The sequence below is a fragment of the Merops nubicus genome, unplaced genomic scaffold, assembly GCF_000691845.1.
Source record: "Merops nubicus isolate BGI_N331 unplaced genomic scaffold, ASM69184v1 scaffold49741, whole genome shotgun sequence".
NCBI classification, from domain to species: domain Eukaryota; kingdom Metazoa; phylum Chordata; class Aves; order Coraciiformes; family Meropidae; genus Merops; species Merops nubicus.
In genome coordinates, this window is record NW_008590017.1 from 30,152 (window position 1) to 50,179 (window position 20,028).

The window sequence follows — 20,028 nt, forward strand, 5'->3', positions numbered from 1 at the left end:
ATACATTCAAAGAAAACTATTTTTTATGGTTTTCCCTTCTAAACAGGGAGAAAATAATTCTGTCACTCTCAATAACCTGCAGTACCTAACTGGCTGTACTGGGCAGCTGGAAAAACTTTGCGATCTTTTTCTCTTTCAGAGCAGCTTGTAAATAAAGAAAAAATGCTTTACAATATTGGTATTTATGAATGTAGTAAAATATTTAAATGTTTTATAAGCATAATAATTTTCTATCCTTTGTTTTATGTTTCTCAAACTAACTTTCTAAAATTAAAGTCATCATCATAGCAATAATAATTGTGATAATTACAGGGGAAGCAGGAACAATAATGACAGCAAAATCTTCCAGCTCCTGAAGGCCGTTGTCAGGTGATCCCAGAACAGGCTGTTCTCCATTTGGCAACCCTTATGAAATTCTCAGTGATTTAGCAAAGTTGACTGTAAAGTTGATTCCCTCTTCTCTGGTAGTTTTCTGTCTTTCTGTCAGATTTTCTGCTCTGAATTCTGTCCGGGCAGAGTGCCATGATGGAAAGGGCTCAGAAAGAGGGCTCAAAGGCAGATCACTTTTCACCTTTCCTTCTCTCTGCCACATTGAAAATTGTCTGGGTTTGGTTTATGGAGAGTTAATAAATTTAGTTTGCCCTTACCAATGTGTTCCACATCAGCTTTTTTGGTGGTTGAAGAAGGTGTTGTAGTCACCGTAAGCCCAGCTGATGGGAAGGACACAAGTGTTTTCTGTAGAGTTAAGCCCAAGCCAGAGGCATCCTGAGATCATCCCATCTGTTCCTCATCTCAGTATGTCCTGATAGCAAAGATGCTTTCTGAGAACTGTGTTCTTTTGTCCCTGAAACATATTTAAAAGATGTGTAGATGAGGTGCTGAGGGACATGGTTTAGTGTTGGGTTGGCAGTATTAGGTTAATGGGTGGACTTGATGATATTAAAGGTCTTTTCCAGCTGAAATGGTTGTATGATTCTATCTTTTTGTTCTATTGTCAAAAGGCATAGAGTCCAGAACTGGTCCCCTTTTCTATTAATAAATAAGAGTGGAGGAAATAAAAATAGTTTCCATTTGAGCTGTGTGTAAAGAAGTACATGCAATAAGTGAAAAAAAAAAAATCTCTAGGATATCTTGTAAGATATTTTACCAGTGAGTTCTTTATGCAGCCTGCAGAGGCTTCTTGAGTATCGAAACAGCAAGAGAGTGCCTGCTCCAAGGAAGGGCATATTAGACCTGGGGTCAAAGTCCATGAGCTGATGGCTCAAGTCTTTTCACCCCAATGCCCTTTGTTTTGTCTCTTTTTCTCCTCTCCCTGGCTTCACCCCACACAAAGGGGAAGAGCAGGCGGTGCTTGTGCTGGCTGCTGCCTTCCTGATGCAGACCGAGCACCGCGGGGCGCTGACTCCCCCCTCCAGTATCCTTGGCTGCCCAGCCTCTCTGCTGCCTTCCTCGTGTGGCTTGGGTGGATGGGAGGAGGGAAACCCCAAGCGTAGAGGCCCAGCAGACCATGGATTTAGCTCAGCCTTGTGGCAGGGCAGGGCCAGAAGCTGCTGGTGTGAAGGCGGCACTGCTCCATGTGGTTGAAGCCTTTCCAGTGGCAGTATCAAGGAGCCTTTTTGGTAGGCAGCAATGCAGAGTCCTGTAGAGAACTAGAGACAAACAGTGAACTCTAATTAGCATGTTTTATTGCTAGACTTCCCATAAGCCCCACAAATCTCTCTGAAGGTTTATTGTTGCTTTAATGACATTGTTTTACCATGGAAATATGGAGTGAGAGTGGATGAATTTTCCAAGGACAAAGCTTGATTAAGGCTCAGAGGTGAGGTGGGAGCTTGGCAGCTCTTCACTTCCAGCCTGTTCTTTAATTTATTAAGCTGGTGAGCCTCTGCTTGCATGTGCATGCATGTATTTCAAGACCAAGGGGGTACTGCAGAAAGCCCAGGTAACTGCCCATGGCAGCTGAGCAAGTAGGGAATCCTAATGGTGAGGCTCTTGGTCATTAATTTAAAAGCAAGTTTGTTTTATTTATGATCTAGAAAGGACCCAACAAGACTCCAGTGGCTGCGATTTGCTTAACAAGTCTCATCACCATGGCTTTTATCTTCGTTGGGCAAGTGAACGTTCTTGCTCCTATAGTCACCATCAACTTCATGTTGACATATATTGCTGTAGACTATTCCTATTTCTCGGTCTCCTTGAGCTACAATATTCAGCAGAAACCTGATGAGACCCAGATGGAAAACGCTAGACCTGCTCACTCTTCCCAGCCTTTAATTTTCAACAAGCCCTCCAGCCCTGCAGCAGATGGAGTAATTCAAAGCAGATCAAATGGCACCTTGCTGGAATTCACAAAAGACATGGACCAGCTTTTTAAAGCATTTCGTGGTGAGCCAGGTACTTGCAAAAAAGGAGGAGTTGAGAATTCAACCCGGAAGGTCAAACAAAAGAAGGCAAAGAAGCCGGCCAAGCAGATGTTACAGGACAGCTTCCTCCTGGACCTCCATCAGGATGCTCCCCCGGCTCAGCACGGCTGCAATGAGGCCACGGAGCCCCACAGTGGGAGCTGGCAGGACCTGGCTGAGCAGAGCTGTCGGTGTGATGCGGGGCCGTGCTCATCGCCCGCTGCGGGTGCCGAGCAGGCACTCAGGCTGCTGGAGCAGGGGGAACAGCTCTGCACCAAGGTGCTGGCACTCCCTGGCCACAGGGGAGAAGGTAAGGGCTGTAGGAGGTGGACGTCTCCATGCTCACAGGTGAAGGGTTTATAACCTTGGTCTTCCCGGTGCTTTCCTGAGGGCAGAAGTGAAATGAGCTTTGTATTTGGTGATTTGTAGCAATAATATAATTTATGCCAGGTGAGGGTAGAGTTCATTGCAGTGCAGCACAGGAGAAATTCCAGTGCAACTTCCTGTGGAATATTAATCACAGGACTATGTTTTGTGTAGGGTTGTTTACTATATGCTCACTGTTCTACACATGCAGGCTTAACACAGTACATTAGAAAGGTTTTGAGTGTGTCTTGGGGTTTAACTCATCATGGTGTGGGGTAGGAGGGATGGAACCATGCAAGTCTAAAACTCAGGCAATCAAAATACAGTGGTCCCCATGCCACAGGTGGGGCCTTGCGTTCAACATCCACAGCTAAGAGCCTGAATTTGGGTTTTGATGGTGATCTGGGGATTTGATACTGTGTGTTTACTTGGAGTTTGTCATCCTAGTGCTGTGACGTTTTACCAGCATCCATCAACTGACCTTCATAAACCCCTCTGAGGGAGAAAAGTATTAATTCTCATTTTTCACAAACAGGGAGACTGAGGCAGAGACAGGCAGATATGGTCTTCAAACAGACTCAGTACCAGAACTGACAACTAATTTTTGTTTTTATTGCTCCTCTTTTCTGTTTTCATTTTGGAGGTTTTGGTTTAACTGCCATGCTCAGCTGTCAGAATTTCAGCTTTGCTTTCTGGAATTTGGTAATGTGAAGTAGGAGGAAAAACCACAGTATAACTCCTTCCTAATGTCTCTTCCTTTTTTTTTTTTTTTGTAGAATCACCTATAAAGCAACAAAATCCAGAGACGGGAATTCAGCAAATACCAGAATCCTTCTATTCCAAATTCTGCAATCACTGGGTTTCCTTTGCTGGTGTAAGTAATTTTCTTTTGAGTACTAGCTTGTGATTGTAGAAAACAGAAGGTAATGCATCACTTACTGCAGTGCAAATACACTCCAGTACTTTAAAATGACTTTTGATTCTAGCATTCCAGCTCACACCTGAATTAAGCACTCAAGGTACCACACATCCAGCAGTTCAAATTCAGAGTAAACAGGATGACATATTAATTAATATAACAACAGAAAAAAAAAGTCCCAAGCCAACCCTAAAAGATACGAATTCCATGGCTGGCTGGTAAAAAATAAGCATCCCTGTTTTCATAGTGTGCCAGCCTACTTTTTCTTTCCATGGGATGGATTTGGGCATCAGCTTCAAAGCTGTGTTGCTTTTTTTTTATGAGCTCGTTTCTGCAGGCTGGAGGTGGGGTTTCATTAGTGCCAACCTTCTGATTCCAGCAGCCCAGCTGTGAAATTCCGACTTTTTAGGGAGGAAAGTGGAGCACTCCTATACAACATTACTTTAAAGAATGAATACCCTTAAAATATCTTCTGTCTCAAGCTGCTGAGGAGTTTAAGACATTTAAATTCATCTTGGGAAGATGGATTATTGGGCAGATGAGAGGGGAAGGGTCAGATATGCATAATGAATGAACCATATGGCTTTCCTGCATGGATGGGGATTTCGTAGCTGTGTGGGAAATGTAGCAAACCCACTCCAACAACTCACCAAAGCCTTTTAGTTTATTCCTCAGATGGATTTTGACACTTAGGTTTCAAACTGGCTGCTGCTGCCAGCAGCCGGCTGCTGGTGAGGAGTCCCACAGGGCTGCAGCACCAGGGTGGGATGGGTGTGGAGGCTTCTCTCTAGGGATGACATCTGGAGGAGGTTGCACGCTGCTGCTGGCTCAGGGCTCAGTAAGTGGTGTGGCTTCCAAGAGTGTGTCAGCATGGAGTGGTCAGCTCCTCACCTTCAATGTGGACTTTGCTTGCAGAGATGACTGACATGTTCATTAAAGAAGGTTTGGTTTCCTGTCAATAATCAGACTAGGGAGGAGTTTGCAGCAGAGCTAAGAAGGGATCAACAATGCAGAATAAAATTACAGAAGCAAAATCAGATGCATTTATTTATCCTGGCTCCTTCCACCTCTGCTTACTCTCCTCAAGCTTCACCAGTTGTATCAGTTTGGACTCATTTAGCTCTTTCTTTGTGTGTTGCCTCTTGCTGCTCCTAACCTAACCCATGAAGATGTTACTTCTGCTCCTGTTCACATGCCCTTTGAGCCAAACCTGAGCTGGTGAACCTCTGGATACTCCTCTTGGAGTAGCTCAAGCTGAGATCTGAGGTCCACACTGCCTCTAGGACTCAGGGTAGCTCGCTGAAAGCTACCTCCATGCCACTGAAGATGACTCTCTAAATCTGTGCTGTCCCTCCTTTTAACAGTGAGACCAAATGACACTCCCTATAACACAGGAACCTCATTAGCAAGAAACCTCAGCCATGCCATACCCAAATGTTAGGGTTACTAGTGAGAGGACAAGAGGAAATGGGCTCAAGTTGCACCAAGGGAGGTTTAGATTGGATATTAGGATGAATTTCTTTCCTGAAAGAGTGGTGAGGCACTGGAGCAGGCTGCCCAGAGAGGTGGTGGAGTCATCATCCCTGGATATGTTCAACAGATACGTAGATGTGGCATTTCAGGACATGGTTTAGTGGTCATGATGATGCTGAGTGATGGTTGGACTTGATGGTGTTAGAGGTCTTTTCCAACCTTAAGGATTCTGTGATTCTGTGAAATCTTTTCAGGTAACAATGGTTGGAATTGCTCTATGTGTGGCCAAAACCCGTACCCCGTGGAGTGTTTTACAGGCAGGAGATGACATAGTTCCCTGGGGTCCTGCTGCACCACCAGCCTCAGCCACCGATGCCCAAGAGCATCCATCCACCCACGTGGTAGCAGCTGGTGTGTTTCCTCCCATGGGCAGGACCTGGGCTGTGCAGCAGGTCTTGTGCAAGGAGGAGGGCCTTTGTTGTGTCCCCATCCCCTGATGACATTAGTAGGGAGACACCTTTTTAGATGTTTAGCAAACACTCATCAGGATAATTCTGAGTGGCTGTGCTGTGGGTGCTGACTGTGCTCGTCTCTTACACAACACTCCCAAGAAGACCCTGAGAAAGACAGAGGTGCAGAGATGCCATCAAAGCACTGGCTTTGCATTCAAAACCAATATACAGCATTGTGGGGGGGAAAACCCAAACCATTTACTGATGCTCTCATAAGAATTTGAAAACCCTGGCACTGCCTCAGTTCTTAAAGAGTTTCCATTAGAGCTGCAATGCCAGCTCATCAAGGGAGCCGCTGGGCTTTACAGGACAAGGACTGTCAGGTTGTCACCACTGTGTTACCTTACAGACTCAGGGGTAACCCCAAACTGTGTCTTCCCAACAGGTGATTGTGTCCCTCATCATCATGTTTGTCATTCAGTGGATCTACACCCTTGTCAGTCTGGGTGCAGCAGTTATTCTGTATTTCTACATTGGCCAAGCAAGCCCGGGACTTCCCCTTGGTGAGCTGATTTTGATTTTTTTTTTTTTCTGTATTAAATCTGCTTAAAAATTCATTAAGCTTTAGTTTAACTTAATTAGCAATTAAGACGCTTGTGTTTAATATGCAGGTGACACAGTGAATGATGAAGGGTTTTTTCATTGCTAGTTTTAATACGTTTTCTCTCTGACTCTAATTTTATATTGGAGTCTACCTGCAACTAGCACTGGTTTGATAGTTTGAAAATTGTGCTTATTACTTTATTATATTGTATTTTAAATGGCAAAACCAGATATTAATACTAAGACTTAGCAGGGCTGGCAGATTGTAAATGTATCGCAGCAATGAGAAAAATCTGCCATAAACATGTTTTAATTAATTAATCAAACTAAACTCACCAGAGAAAACTTTAAGGACTATGGGAATTACGGCGAGTACCTCGTTAAGCCTCAGCATTCGTCGCTGCAGAACAAGAGAGCCTTGTGATGCCAGAACTAAACAGGTTGAATGTGTTGGGAACATAATCTGGGAAAATACTTTTGGGCAGAGGGCATTAGAAAGGTCTGTGCATGTGATCGGCTTAAATTCCAGATGGAGCAGCAAAGCACATTCAGGGAGCGGCTCAGGAGAGCCTGCAGCCCCTTGGCATGGCTGTGGGAGGGGTTTGCACGGGTCTGTGTCTCTGAAGGGAGCAGGTGCCAGGCATGTGGCATGGCCCCTCGTGCACGTCTGTGGGTGCACAGGTAGGCACACACCTGTGTCTGTGCCCGGGCACCTGCACGTGTGCCTCTGCCCTTTCTGTCCACGATGAGGAAAGTCACAAGAGCCCAAGTTTGTAGGCCTGTTAGCCAATGCAGGAACAGCTACCCTGATTTATTTAGGTGAAAGGTTATTAGACACTAGGTTAGTAGGTACTAGATTTCAGAAACCCAGATGATGAGAACCCAAAAACTAGTTGTCACTCAGTAACCATCAAAACATTGCTCAACAGTTCATTTCTTCCTACCCTTGGGTCTCTTCTTTTCTATGTACCTGTACGGGACAGAAGAAAACTATGAACAGTTTGAAGGGACTATGAACAGTACTTGCTAATTTGTATCTCTTGAAATATATCTTAAGTTTTAACACATTTTTTTACAGCCCCCATATGTTAAGCAGAACACACAAAAATGTTTTGAGGCTTTGGAGTTTTATTTGCCTATGTATATTCACTATATCTCTGCTAGCTGCTTTTGAAATATTTACTGAAAACGACTCTAAAAATAATTTCTCAGTTTGTAGAGGGTTTTGGAAGATGATCTGAGAAGCAGCAGCATGATTAGACTTTTTTTTTTCTTGGTTGCTTTTGGATGTGCGTTCCCACACATAGGGTAAAACAATGCACGGCAAAGAAAAGGTTAGAAATGGGCACTCAAAGCTCAGTCTGATTTTTATTTGGCTGAGTGAACATTGTTTTGTGGCGACATGGTATCCAATGATCTGTGAGTTTGTCTCCAAAGATCTGAATGACCCTTCTGTCCAAAAAGGTTGGGTGACACTGGCTTGAGAGATGCTCTGGATTAAGGACTATCTGAAGACCTTGGGAGCAGAAATGCTCTGGGATTTCAACACATCCCTTCTCCTCTCTCTTCCTTCCCAACAGCCTAAGCCAAATCCAGCAGGCGCTGCCGAGTCTCTGTTCTCCTTCCAGTCCTTCACCACAAACGGCTGCTGCTGCTTTTACTTGCCAGCTCTGGCACTTCCCTGCCCCTGCAGTGAGCCAGTGCAGGAAACTAACGTTGCAGAGAAACCAGAAAAAAAAGAGGTTGTTGGCGTAATAAGCTAAGCCAGCTCCTCATGGGGTCAGACAAGAGGGGATGAATGGTGAGACCCCAACCACCCTGGCTGAGGTCGGCTGAATGGCTCCTCCTGACTCCCCATCCCTGCAGAGGGGTTGCTCTTTGCAGCCCAGGCAGGGAGAGGTCCTGCAGTGGGTGTCTGCGCTGTGCTCGTGGCTTTACTGGGGTTTTCACCAGCTGTCAGTCTGGGAGAGGATAGCTGTTTTCCAGAGGAAATTTGGGTTAAGTTTCTTGACAATTGCTTAAAAGGTGCAGAGTGTGGGGAGACCGCAGGAATGTCCTCACCTTTGCAAATTCTTTGTGTACTGGAGGCTAATAACAAGCATGCTGGTTTGAGATTTAGGCAAAAATTCAATGGTGTAATGCTATTATGAGAGAATTAGCAGCGTTCTGACTTCTTGTGCCTTTTCTCTGTAGGAGCAGCAGCAAACTTCAGCTTCTTTGGCTGGATTAAGTCCATTTTGATCACCTCGTGCAGGTTGGTACCAGCCACTTGGCAGTGACTGAGGCAGTGCTCCTTGTTCCCATCACCCACTAGAGTGCACAGAGAGGAGTCAAAGAATTGACTTGCTTATTGCCTTAAGAAGCCTGTCTGGCCCTTCTTGTGTATTCCAAGTTATTCTTGCTTAATGGTAAAATAACTGTTTGCTCCCATTAGCCTGGCATGTGGCTGGCCACATAAGTTGGGGAACAGGAATCTCCTCTACCTTGTGTGTGGACCTGAAGCTTTATCTTACTCCGAAAGTCTGTGCTCAACCTTGGTGTCTCAACTTGAACTGGAAAATCTGGTAGGAAATAAGGAGGAGGAGACTCCATCTCTTCCAACCACCATCCATTGGAAGCAAATTACTATTGTAGTGGTAGAACAGGCAAGTGTGGCAGCTCTGCGGAGTTTCAGAGAGGAAATTTGGGAGGGAAGCCTCAACAGCTACAGAGCAAATACAATAAACAAGGTCTTCAGTGAAGGAACCATTCAGTGTTGAGTTTGCATGGGACTACAGCAGTTGACTTGGGGTTTTCCTTCTCAGAAGACTTTAAGGCTTTTGTTTAGTTGGTTAGTAACTAGTTTTGTTAATCTGTTTAAATCTTATTAATTATTAATTCTGCCACCTTTGGGTTTCCCACGGAGGGTAGTCACCATCTCTGCTGCTGTACCATGCAGTAGGGTTTTGATGTCCTCAATCTGTTGGGTTACCTTTTTGTTCTGGTGGGTGAACATTGTAGTGAGGGGCACAAGACACAAGCTGCCATGCGTTACATGTGCAAATTTTGTAACTCCTTTAAAATAAAAGAAAGTCCAGACATTTAAGCACACTGGCACATGCCCATGACTGTCTTGCCAGCTCTTGCCTCTGCCCACAGTCCCTACAACACGGCCACATGCCTGAGGTGGTTTGGGAGAGAAGCCAGGGGTGATGGGACATGTCTTAGTTCCCCATGGCAGGTCTGTGGCATGGCCAAGAACAGACAGGTCAGTTCTCCCACATCGCATCCATCCCTCTTTTCTACTAGACCAGTGAATATCTCCAAGTAGGGGACTGCACACCTCTTGCCATGAAGAGCTTTGTTCGGAGCTACTGCTGCCTCTCATGACAGTTGTGTACACCTGCCTAGGAGTGAGGGAAACCTGGGTTAGACAGACACCCCGTAAGAGGAGGAGGGAGGTATCCCAGACACTTGTCTGTCCAGTTCCACCTCAGCGTCCAGGTGGATTTGTGGCATGTCATGTTAGCTCAGTGCACCTGTGATGATAGAGGAGGATTTCCCTCCTGATTGTCCCTCAGTGCATCTCAGTCCTACCTCCTGCCTGTTGTCAGAGGTTCCCCACGGGAGGCTGGTTGAAATAAAAGGATTCGTGGAGTGTTACCTTGTGTGGAAAGGAGAAACCATCCCTCCCAGACACCCCCCCCCCCCCCCGCTTCTCATGAGTAGAGGTGCTGTTGTTGCAGGAAGATTTTATCCTGCTGGTTACCAGACTGGCACCATCCTTAGTGCTTTGGTCAGTGTGATCAATGAGCAAACACCCTGACGAGGAGAGCAGAGTGAGGAGCTGGCAAGTTCCCAAAGCAGAAAGTGATCCTATTTCTCTCTCCTCAAAGAGTGCAATCTCTGGGGCAACCAGTCAGCTTGGTCACCTTATCCTAATGGGGGGCTCCTGCTTAAGCTGGCACAAAGACAGTTTTGGCTCTTTACAGGTTGGGTGGGTCATTTTGAAGCCCACCTTTGCTACGCTGCAAGAAATTGCATTGAAGTAATTTACAAGTTTTTCCTAAGCTCTATTTTCTTGAAACCAGCAAGAAATTTTAACAAATTGGAGGTAAAGAAGAAATCCCATTAGACAGCAAGGGACTTGGAAGCAACCAAGGATCCTTGGCACCCCTAAGGTTCTTAGGTGTTCGGCAAGGTCTGAGTCAGTGCTATAAGCTCTTACAGTTTTGATTTGCAGACGTGCAATAAGGTTTTCCTAAAAACAGCCTCTGGGATAAAGAGATGTCAGGAAAATCTCCTCTTTGATTTAAAGGGGTTAGAAAAATAATTGTACCCTAAAGCTGAGGAAACTGTCAGAAGAGTATTTTTCTTTAGGAATAGTTCATACTCCTTCTCCTGCACGGTGTGGAAAGTGTTTGCCACAGCCAACATCCAAAGAGGAAAATGATTCATTAAGAATATAGGTGTTTTCCAGTGCTTGCTGGGGGAAGGGAGTGTGTTTTTGTGTGCCTTCTAAGAAAAATGTTTTCAGAGTAGCTCTATGCCTCCCAAGGGTGCTGAGAAGGATTTTGTCTCTCCTTGAAGCACCCTGCCTTGTTTGCTCAGCCGAGAGCACAGCTGCTAATGCACAGCAAACAAGGGGTGGTGCAGGCACCTCTGCTTCTCTGGTTGCAGGAGAAGGCCATCTCCTAAGGAGCATATTGTCGTGACACCATCCTTTGCAAGAGTTGGCATGGAGACCACGCAGCTCACCGAGGAGAACTCTGACTTCGCCTCGCGGGACCGCTATCACCAGTCCTCACTTATCAGCAGAGAGGACTTTGGGAATCAATTCCAGTAAAGGGGACAGGAAAAAATCAAGCTATGAATTCAAAGAGCATTTAGAAATGCTAACGGCTGCCACGGTGCCTTGTGAAATACTTGAATATATATGAAAAGGATGTGAATAGTTATTTATATAATGGAGGCTTGTTTGTTTATGCAAATGAGAAGATTGGTAGGCCTCAAATCTTATCCAAAATGGGGGGAAAAATGCAAATGAAAGGGCCAGTCCAGGGAAGTGATGAGTTACTGAGGACAATATAATCCTTTTAAAGAATTCAATTATAAGCACTGTTGAGCTCTAAAGACCGTCACCGCCGTAAAAGCTACAACCCCATTTCAGATGTCCTCTGGGTGAGTGGGGGAGCTCCATGCCTGGGCACAGGGACCTCAGCAGCAGCACCCAGCACCACACTCCCAGCTGTGCCACAGATGGATGCGACCTTCCAGGTCATTTCACTTCTCCTCTCGGCATGAATTTGCCTGCTTGTAATAGAGTAATTTTCTACCTCAGCATTTCAATTATCAAGGTCTTAGAAAGTACTTTCAGGCGTTAGACAATAGGCCAGAATCAGTGGCAAGTGCAAGGAGATTATGAAATATATTCACAACTAGAATCAAAGCCACACATTTGAATGCAGTGATGCAGTATAATGACCTCTACTGTGAAACTGTGAAATGATGTCTGAGATGCTGTTCATAGTGATTTCCCACATCCTTTCTGATGTGACACCTGGGACCTGGCAGCATAGCTGGGTCCAAATAGAGGGACAGATGATTAAGAAGTGCCTTAAAAAAACACATCTAGCTTCATCTTTGCTGGTTTTACATAAAGCCCAGCCTGTAGGGAGCTCCCACAAGGAGCTGTTTCTTCTGGTGCCATGGCCTGGGATGTGGGAGGTTCAGCTGGAGATGCTGCAGGATTTCCCATGCAGAGTCTTGGGTTGGGGTGAGGTCTCACATGAACAACCCCATCACCATTAAAACCCCTCTGCTGAGCGCTGTCCTGCCTGCAGGCAGTGGTCCTGGCAGAGACCTGGGGTGGTGTGAGGGACGGCTCTGTATTGAGGCAGGCCTCTGCAGCACAAATGAGTTCGGATGCTAAAAGGGGGAGGAAATCACTGCTTTTCACTTCCTTTCATCTCTGATTGTTTCAGCCTGTAGATTATTTATTTGTCCTTCTGTGCAATAAAAGCTTGAGACACAAACTCTCTCCATGCTTGCTGTGGGCACACTTGATGCCTCTGAGCACCATTCTGCTTGCCAGCACCCCGTGGCCCAGCATTACCAGCCGTGGGGGACCCCCTGCCCCATCTCCTGGTCTGACCGGTGGTGGTTGGGCTCTTCCAGTTTTCTTGCAGAGGGAAGTAAAAGAGATAAAGAAGAAAGCAGTCTTGGCATGCTGCAGAAAGCATATTCCTTTTTTCAAGGTCACAGGTACTTTACAAAGCTTTTTTAACTTTAATTAACTCAGTAGAGGCAAGAGGAAAGTTCTGTTTGTGTGGATTGTGTGTACAGCCCTGAGACACCTCAAGACAGTTGTTCTGTGTTGGGAATGCTCCTCTCAGGATTCTTTCCTTCTGTTGCTTTTTGCCTTTGGTTTCCAAAGAGCCTGGATCTGTTGAGGGGATGTGGCTCCATGATGAAGCTTCCCCTGGATTCCCTGGGACCAGCAGCTCCAGAGAGCCCTCCTTGTGTTTGTGGCACCCTTGACCTTGGTGTCTGCTGCTGGTGTGCAAACTTCAAACACTCCTTGGTGCTGATCCACCTCTGCCAAGCTGTGTGGTGCTGTCTTATCCCCTGTTACAGTTTGATACACAACCATAATGCCATTACTGTAAGATCGAGGTGACCTTATTGTGGCCTTCCAGTATCTTAGGGGGGCCTACAAGAGAGCTGGGGAGGGACTTTTTAGGATATCAAGTAACAACAGAACTAGAGGGAATGGGGCAAAGCTGGAAGTGGGCAGATTCAGGCTGGATGTGAGGAAGAAGTTCTTCACCATGAGAGTGGTGAGACCCTGGAATGGGTTGCCCAGGGTGGTAGTTGAGGCCCCATTCCTGGGGGTCTTTAAGGCCAGGCTGGAGGAGGCTCTGGGCAGCCGGATCTAGTGGGAGGTGTCCCTGCTCATGGCAGAGGGGTTGGAACTGGGTGATCCTTGTGGTCCCTTCCAACCCTGACAGATTCTGATCTGTTTTGGCAGAGGACTTTGGAGCCCTGGTGGCTCGGTGGTTGGACTTGATGATCTTGGAGGTCCCTTCCAACCTAAATGATTCTATGATTCTATGATCTTGTATTTGATGAAGTCCTGTTGCATCGAGGTATTGTGGGATGCCTTCCCAAGATGGGATTGCCCAGCCCTACATTTTTCTGCATCCTGAACAAAAGAAAACCCCAGAGCGTGGCATGAAGTGATTAATAGGCAGAAAATCCTGGATTAACTTCTTTGATAGCTCCTAAACAATTTAGTTCCCTTCTTAAAATAAGGCTGTAATAAGGAGATCCTTAGAGAGAGGATGTGGAAGGTCCCTTGTCCCTCAGCCCCTCACCGAGGAGCTGTACTGGTTGAAGACATGGTGGTGGGGAATGTTTGCCTCTCCAACACTGCAGTCCTGCCTCGTCCCCAAAACTGGGATGTGATGAGCCAGAAATACAAGCAGCTCCTCCCTTGGGCTAGCAGTACTGGGAAGGTGCCCCATGGCTTTGCTTTTAAAAAAAGTCTGCAGCAGCTGCCCCATTCCCCTGCCACCACCATCCTGCCCCTGGAGCTCCAGCAGCCCTTCGCATCTGAATGTTCCCTTGAACAATTCTGGTTGTGTTTGCCCACTGGCAAAGCCTCAGCTGGCTCAGCAGGGGCTCAGTGAGAGGCCATCCAGAGGAGGCTGGGGCGCAGGGATGGGCCATGCCTTGTTATTTCTGGAAAAAGGCAGCACCAGGGCTGCCATCAGTGCTGGATGGCGATAGCTGCAATCGGGAGCTGGCAGCAGAGGAGATGTTCTGCAGAACATGTTGTGCTGGAGGGTTCTCGTCTTCAGGCTCCATGTGTTGTTGCTGGAGAAACTGCCACGTCCTCCTCTGGCATCAGCAGCTCAGCAAACCCGGTGAGTATGGGCACCTGGAACTCCCCTCCTGTCTGCAGGGGAAGAACATGGTGCACTGGGCTGGTTTCCTTCCTACCATTAGAGGTTATGAGCAGCACAACTGTCCTGTTTGATGCTTGCAAAGGGATGTGCTGGTGTATCCTAGCGTGCTAGCTCTGGCACAGTAGGAGCCCGGGGAAGCCTTGTGTTAGCACTGATAACCCTGCAGGCTTGGTAGTGTTGGACACTTGAGTTCAGGCCACACGGGTGTGCAGGGCTTTGCACATCAAGGAAGCCTTTCCAGTGAGAAAGAAAGAGCAGTTGTGTTGCCAGAGATGAGAATATCATGTCAAAAAAGCCTGTAGCTTCTGTAGCACTCTAAAAAAAAATGAGTGAAATTAGGGATAGGAATTTATCAGCTTCACATTTCATGGTTGAAGGGCAGAAACATGGGTGGGGATTGCTGCTGTGAGTGGGAATGTGCTGCTTTCACCCCCTGGGGAGCCAGGCTGTGACTCCAGATGCTACAGCTTTCATGAAGCATCAGGTTCCATAAAGGTGGGTTTTGGACCCAGCTCTGAGCATGATACCTCCCATATAGATTGCACCTTAGTTAATATAATAATAAAAAGGTCCTCCTATCTTCTAAGCCATATAAGCTTTGTTTTGATTTTTTTCCTTTCAGTTAGAGATTTGATTTTTAAATTGTTAATGTAAGAAATGAAAATATTTTTCAATGGGTCAGGGTGTGAGAACATTTGTTTTTGAGAAAGATATGGATGTAACAGCTCGATTTTACTCCTTTTGAAGACTCCAGCTGTAGAATTGGTGGCTGTAGTTTTGATAGCTTCCTTTGCAGAGCGTACAAGCCCAGGAGGCAGTGGATGATAAATATTTCATTACTTGCCTTGCAGTATTGCCTGGAAGTTCATGCTGTGTTTGTGATCCCACAGCACTAAACGAGTCCGGAAATCAGAATCTTCTGCCTCAAAAGTCTTGCAGCACAAATAGTCAAGACTAAAAATGGGCAGGAGAAAAGTGAAGTTTTATTGTGATATTGGCATTAAGAGACAGCTCCTCAGCTGGTATAAACTGCCACCGTCCCCCTGGATCTGACCGTGCGCCCCATTAGGAGTCTGCACGGGGAGAACCAGGCTCCTTAAATCCATAGCTTAGCTCAAACCTGTCTTTTTTTCACCACTCTTGGCTTTCTCTTCATAAACTTTGAGTTTCCTTGGATGGTCTTTGTTGGTTACGGTGGCCAAGAAATCACACACCTGCCATGGTCACTTTTGCAGAGCAGATAGTTGTGACCACAGTGTTGAAGTAGCAAAGAATGATGACAAAATGTGAAATGAAGCTTCTGTGCGTGGCCAAATTTAGGCACAGTGAGCTCTCTGTGCCTCATGAGCTAGTATGCTCTCACCCATGCACCTCTGCTCCAGACAGGCAGAGTTTCTTAAACAGCATCATACTTGCACCTGCAAGGTTGGAAGAGATTTGCTGAATCTAGGGGCCAGCCTAGGTTTGATATTCAGGTTAGTGGGAACTAACCTGAACTAATAATTTGAATTATTGTTCTTGCCTAGTGAATTTTAGAAAAGGCAATTACTGGGATCAAAGAGAAAAATTTGTAGACAACCTATAGATTTGGTAACTCCTTATAAAAGATGTGTAAGATGGACTTGCTTATATTTCACTTTGGTGCATTGCTGAGACCCAGATTTGGTGTAGTGTCACTTCAACCTGAGGCAAGGTGAGACCTCAGCAGTAACAGCCTTAAAAGCTACGTACAAGAGGCTCTAGCAGCAATCTGCAGGCTAGAAATAAATAGTTTTAAAGCCTGTACAGCACAAGAGAGGCTCCTTCCCTTTCCACCTTCTGTGCCTCGTGGCTTTTTTCCCGTGATTTCTGTGCACATGGCCCCCAGTACCTGGGATTTGCCCCCCTTGTGTGAGAGCGAATGGAAGCGAAGGCACTCTCCCAGCAATGCAGCAGTCAAGGAGCACACCTGTAACTTTATTGGATCCAAATGTTGCTTCTAAACTTTGGCAGGGGCTTCTTTCTGGATTTTAAGGGAGCTGCTGTGCAGTGTTTTGCTGAGCTCCAAAATCACCAAGTTTTTCTTGATGCACTCCAAACCAGAGCTGGCTGAAAAGGATCCTAAAAGACATAAATCAGAAATTTAGAATTGCTTCTTCCCAGCTACATTTAAATGGCCGATTTTCTCCCCCCCCCCCCAATATGGGATTTCTTTCCAGTGACAGGATTCAAAATGCAACGCCATTTTAATTTGTTGTGCATTTTTCTGTAAGGGATGAGAAGATATCACCAGACCCGAATCCATCCTCCAAATGTCAAGTCTCTGGAACAAGCTGCTTCCAATGGAGGTACAAGGCAAGCAGTTCTTGTAAAAATAAATCAATAAAATACCACCACCTCCAAAATATCAAGAAAAATGGTCAGGTACTGAGTGCCTTTTGTGTGATTGGGAACCATTAATGGATAGCTTATGGCACTGAGAGGAGATGGAGAAGGTAATTAATTACTCAGTTAGGAACTATCTGTCCACTTCGGAAACTCAGGACTTTTAATAACAAATTCCAGGAGTAGAAAACATTCACTTTGTACCTTAATTCATCATCAGCTTAAAACTTGTCTAAGGTTTATGAGCCTGATCCAAGATTTGGACAGACCTGGGACGAGTTTCAAGGGAACTACAGAAGTTTCATGACATTGGCTGGGACTGTGAAAGGCTGCTGTAGAACTGGAGAGAAGGGACTGGTCAGTATAATCTTGACAAAGTGCTACAGAGATACCTCTTCTGCAGAGACTCCTCTGGGTTTGGTGATTTCAGAGCAAAACAATGCAGAACAGGGCAAATTCGGTCACATGGCCCCAGCCTCTCAACCTGGGGAGCTGAAAACAAGGTGAAATAAAAACAGCCTATGTTTTCCTCCCCCAGAACAAGGTGATGGGTAGGTCATTTAATCAGCTTATAGTATCAGTCATAGAATAGAGTACCAGGCTAGGAGGGACCTCAAAGATTGTGTTTTGTCTAGTTATGTTAGAGGCATCCTGTGTTGATGAGGTTTTTTGTTTGTTTTATTTTAACTCCTTTGTGTGTTCAGTGTGCTCGTTGCTTTCAGATGAGAGCGTTAAAAGTATTTTATGCATAATTCGGGGACACATTTGAGGTTTCACTGTCTTTCAGGAGGAGGCTGTGGCATTATTCTACATCAGGGTTTGCCTGGCCCATTTGACTCCTCAGGCATGATTTCATGCATTTAAATCTCCTATTAGTTTTGTGCTTTGAAGGAGGAAGGGGAGCAGCCCTCAGCCTGGAGCTGCCCTATAATGATAATTAGAGGGATGCAGCAGCAGAGCATGCAGTTGTGCCATGGGGATAAACAAATCTGGGCCCACATGAGGAAAAGCCAAGTGCTGGTGGCCTTTGCCGAGCTCTCACACTCCCAACCACCTCCATCCTGCTGCAGGCATCCTCCTCCCACCACTGATACCTCTTCACCTGCCTCCCAGGAGGGTGTGTAATGTGGCATGTGGGTGGCCGGGGTGGTATCCCCACCACACTACCCTCTGCAGTGCCAATTGATACCAAAAATCCATTAAAGAAAAAAAAGTGATATTTTTTTGTCTGTGTTTTCCTGTAGCTGTTGGAGATGGAGCTCAAAAACAGCAATCACAGATTGACTTCTGTGGCGCAGAGGTATGCCTTCGAAGTGGCAAAGGTAGGAATGAAATTACGTGGCAGGAAAACACAGTAGCCTTAAATTTACAGCCACTAAACCTCAGCAAATTAGGCACCTGTGGGGGGAAGGGATTGCATTTGGGAAATCTGAAACTGCCTGAATATTGGTGTTTCCTTTCCAGGTGCTTGTGAATAATGTGCTCCTTGTGACTGGAACCGTGACAGAGAGAGGGAGATTATTTTCTGATGGTAAATACTGGTTTAAATGCAGGGGTTCACACTGTGGGGCTTTTTCCCCAGCTGTAGCTGGTGAAGGCAGCAGCTCCACTGTTGTCCTGTGCATTGGAGGCCACACTGGGCCAGCCCCAGTCCTACCAGCTGGCCCACAGGTGTGTTTTCCCACATAGATAAAGCTCTGCTGGGATGTGGGCAGTTCAAGGATAGCTCCGGGCCCTTTGGCCAGCGTTTCCTGGTGCTGACTGGGCATATGGTCCTTGTGGTCACCCCCTCACGGTCACAAGTGCCCCATTTGTTTCAGAATTGCAGCATTATGGCAGCTCAGGCAGGTTTAATGGCAATTTGAGAGACAGTATTAGCTGTTCCCTCCCCAAAGGGGTTAGCTTGGGTCTTCACTGCTCACAGCTCCGTGGGTCGTGCTACGGATGCACCACAGGGGCACGGGGAGATGGAGCCATCTGATGCAGACACTGGTAGATCTCTCAGCAGCGCTTGTTTTGCACTGGCCTGCTTCTGCTGTTGCTCTTGATGCACCTGTTGGATAAAATAGTAGGAAGAATTTATTGATTTTTTTTTTTTTAAAGCATTCTTGCTGGTTGGATTTACAATTTAGGAGGTTGCAGTAAGAGTGGGGAGCTGCCACATGGGTTAGACCTTATACAATTGTCTTGGGAAAGGTGAGGGGAAAAGGATGAGAACTCTAGGCTCAGTGTTGGGGCCCTCAGGCTTGGGAATGAGTGGATACAAGAGGCTCCATTTCACCTCAGGGCTGGGTTTGGCTCTAGCTTTGCTTTACCCCACGAATCCCTGATGGTGTGCCATTGGCTTCTGGGGGAGTTTCTCTGCCCCTGCTGCCTCACCTGGATTGCATAGTTAAAAGGATGTAGGAAAGTGTCAGATTTGCTTGTTGGCAAGATTTTAGTTTCAGGGACTAACAAAGCTTTCTGAAGGGGCACAATTATTACTTATTATCTTAGGAATCAGGTATGTGGGGTTGTGCATTTCACGTATAAAGATATCCCTGAGTATCTGAGCTGCTGCTCTACCCTGCCTGTACCATCTCCCAAAGAATCAAAACACTTCTCAGCTCTTCACCTGAGCTTTAATCATGGGTATGTTGCTTAGTTGTGTATTGGTCCCTCCTTGGTGATAAGGAAGCTTTTTTTCATACAGCCTAATCCATAAAGAACATATAAGTACACTGACATAGGCTGAAGTGGCCTAAAGATGTCCTGTGTGGATCATTGAACCTTGGTGGTAACTGCCTGTGATTTCTGGGTCACTCAGATGTCCCTTTTCCAAGGAGTGAGATGTTTACTTGTATAATGCAAGTGTCATTGTGATTTGTTTGTGCTTCATTTCCTAGTGTGTGGTACTTCCCAAACTGACAGTAGCTTGACTTGTTCCTTGAGTTTAAGCAAATTTGAAGCAAGAAGCTGCCAAAAATTGTAGGGAGCAGATTAGAGAATGGTTTGATAGAGGGGTGCCTCGAAGGGCAGCCTTTTCCAGGGCTTTCATCTGTGAATATGCAGGTGTCAGAGCGGAGAATTCCGAGCGTGCAGGACCGCGAGGGCGATGGCGGATGCAGAACAGCCCCGAGCAGGGGACACCGAGTCCTGGCGCTGTGTAAAGCTGAGCTGGCTGACGTGCTGCTGTGGGCTCATCAGTGCCACCTTTTGGGTGGAAAAGAGGCTTTCAGGAGAGTTCTGTTTGCACGCCATCGACTTTTGCTTTTGGTGAAGGGAGAAAGGGGGATCGGGGGGCTGTAGACCTGCTCAGGGGTTTGCCCGAGGCTACAGACTGCGGGATGTGCGCTGTGTTTGTCACCCCTCTTGGAAAGGTCGGGGTCGGATTCTGCTCGGCTTGTGGGCGCTAAACCTGATTCCGAAACAGCTCGAGGGGAAAGTGGAGGGCCCAGGGGCGGCTCGGGGAGGGGGAGCGGCTGCCCAGGGAGGGTTCTGTTCCTTGGGAGGGAGGGCTC

General features: G+C 46.4%; 1 protein-coding gene across 1 annotated transcript in view; it reads left to right on the top strand.

Annotated features, from left to right (window-relative positions):
• The window catches only part of SLC12A8 (solute carrier family 12, member 8), a gene marked incomplete at its 5' end in the record, with an annotated part of 40,824 nt that extends 29,784 nt beyond the window's left edge, over window positions 1–11,040 (top strand). Inside the window, 5 exons of the mRNA XM_008949750.1 lie at window positions 2,037–2,712; window positions 3,545–3,642; window positions 6,058–6,175; window positions 8,409–8,469; window positions 10,875–11,040. Of these exons, the coding sequence (XP_008947998.1) occupies window positions 2,037–2,712; window positions 3,545–3,642; window positions 6,058–6,175; window positions 8,409–8,469; window positions 10,875–11,040 (1,119 nt within the window). The remainder of the gene's footprint in view (window positions 1–2,036; window positions 2,713–3,544; window positions 3,643–6,057; window positions 6,176–8,408; window positions 8,470–10,874) is intronic.
• Between the last annotated feature and the right edge of the window lie 8,988 nt (window positions 11,041–20,028).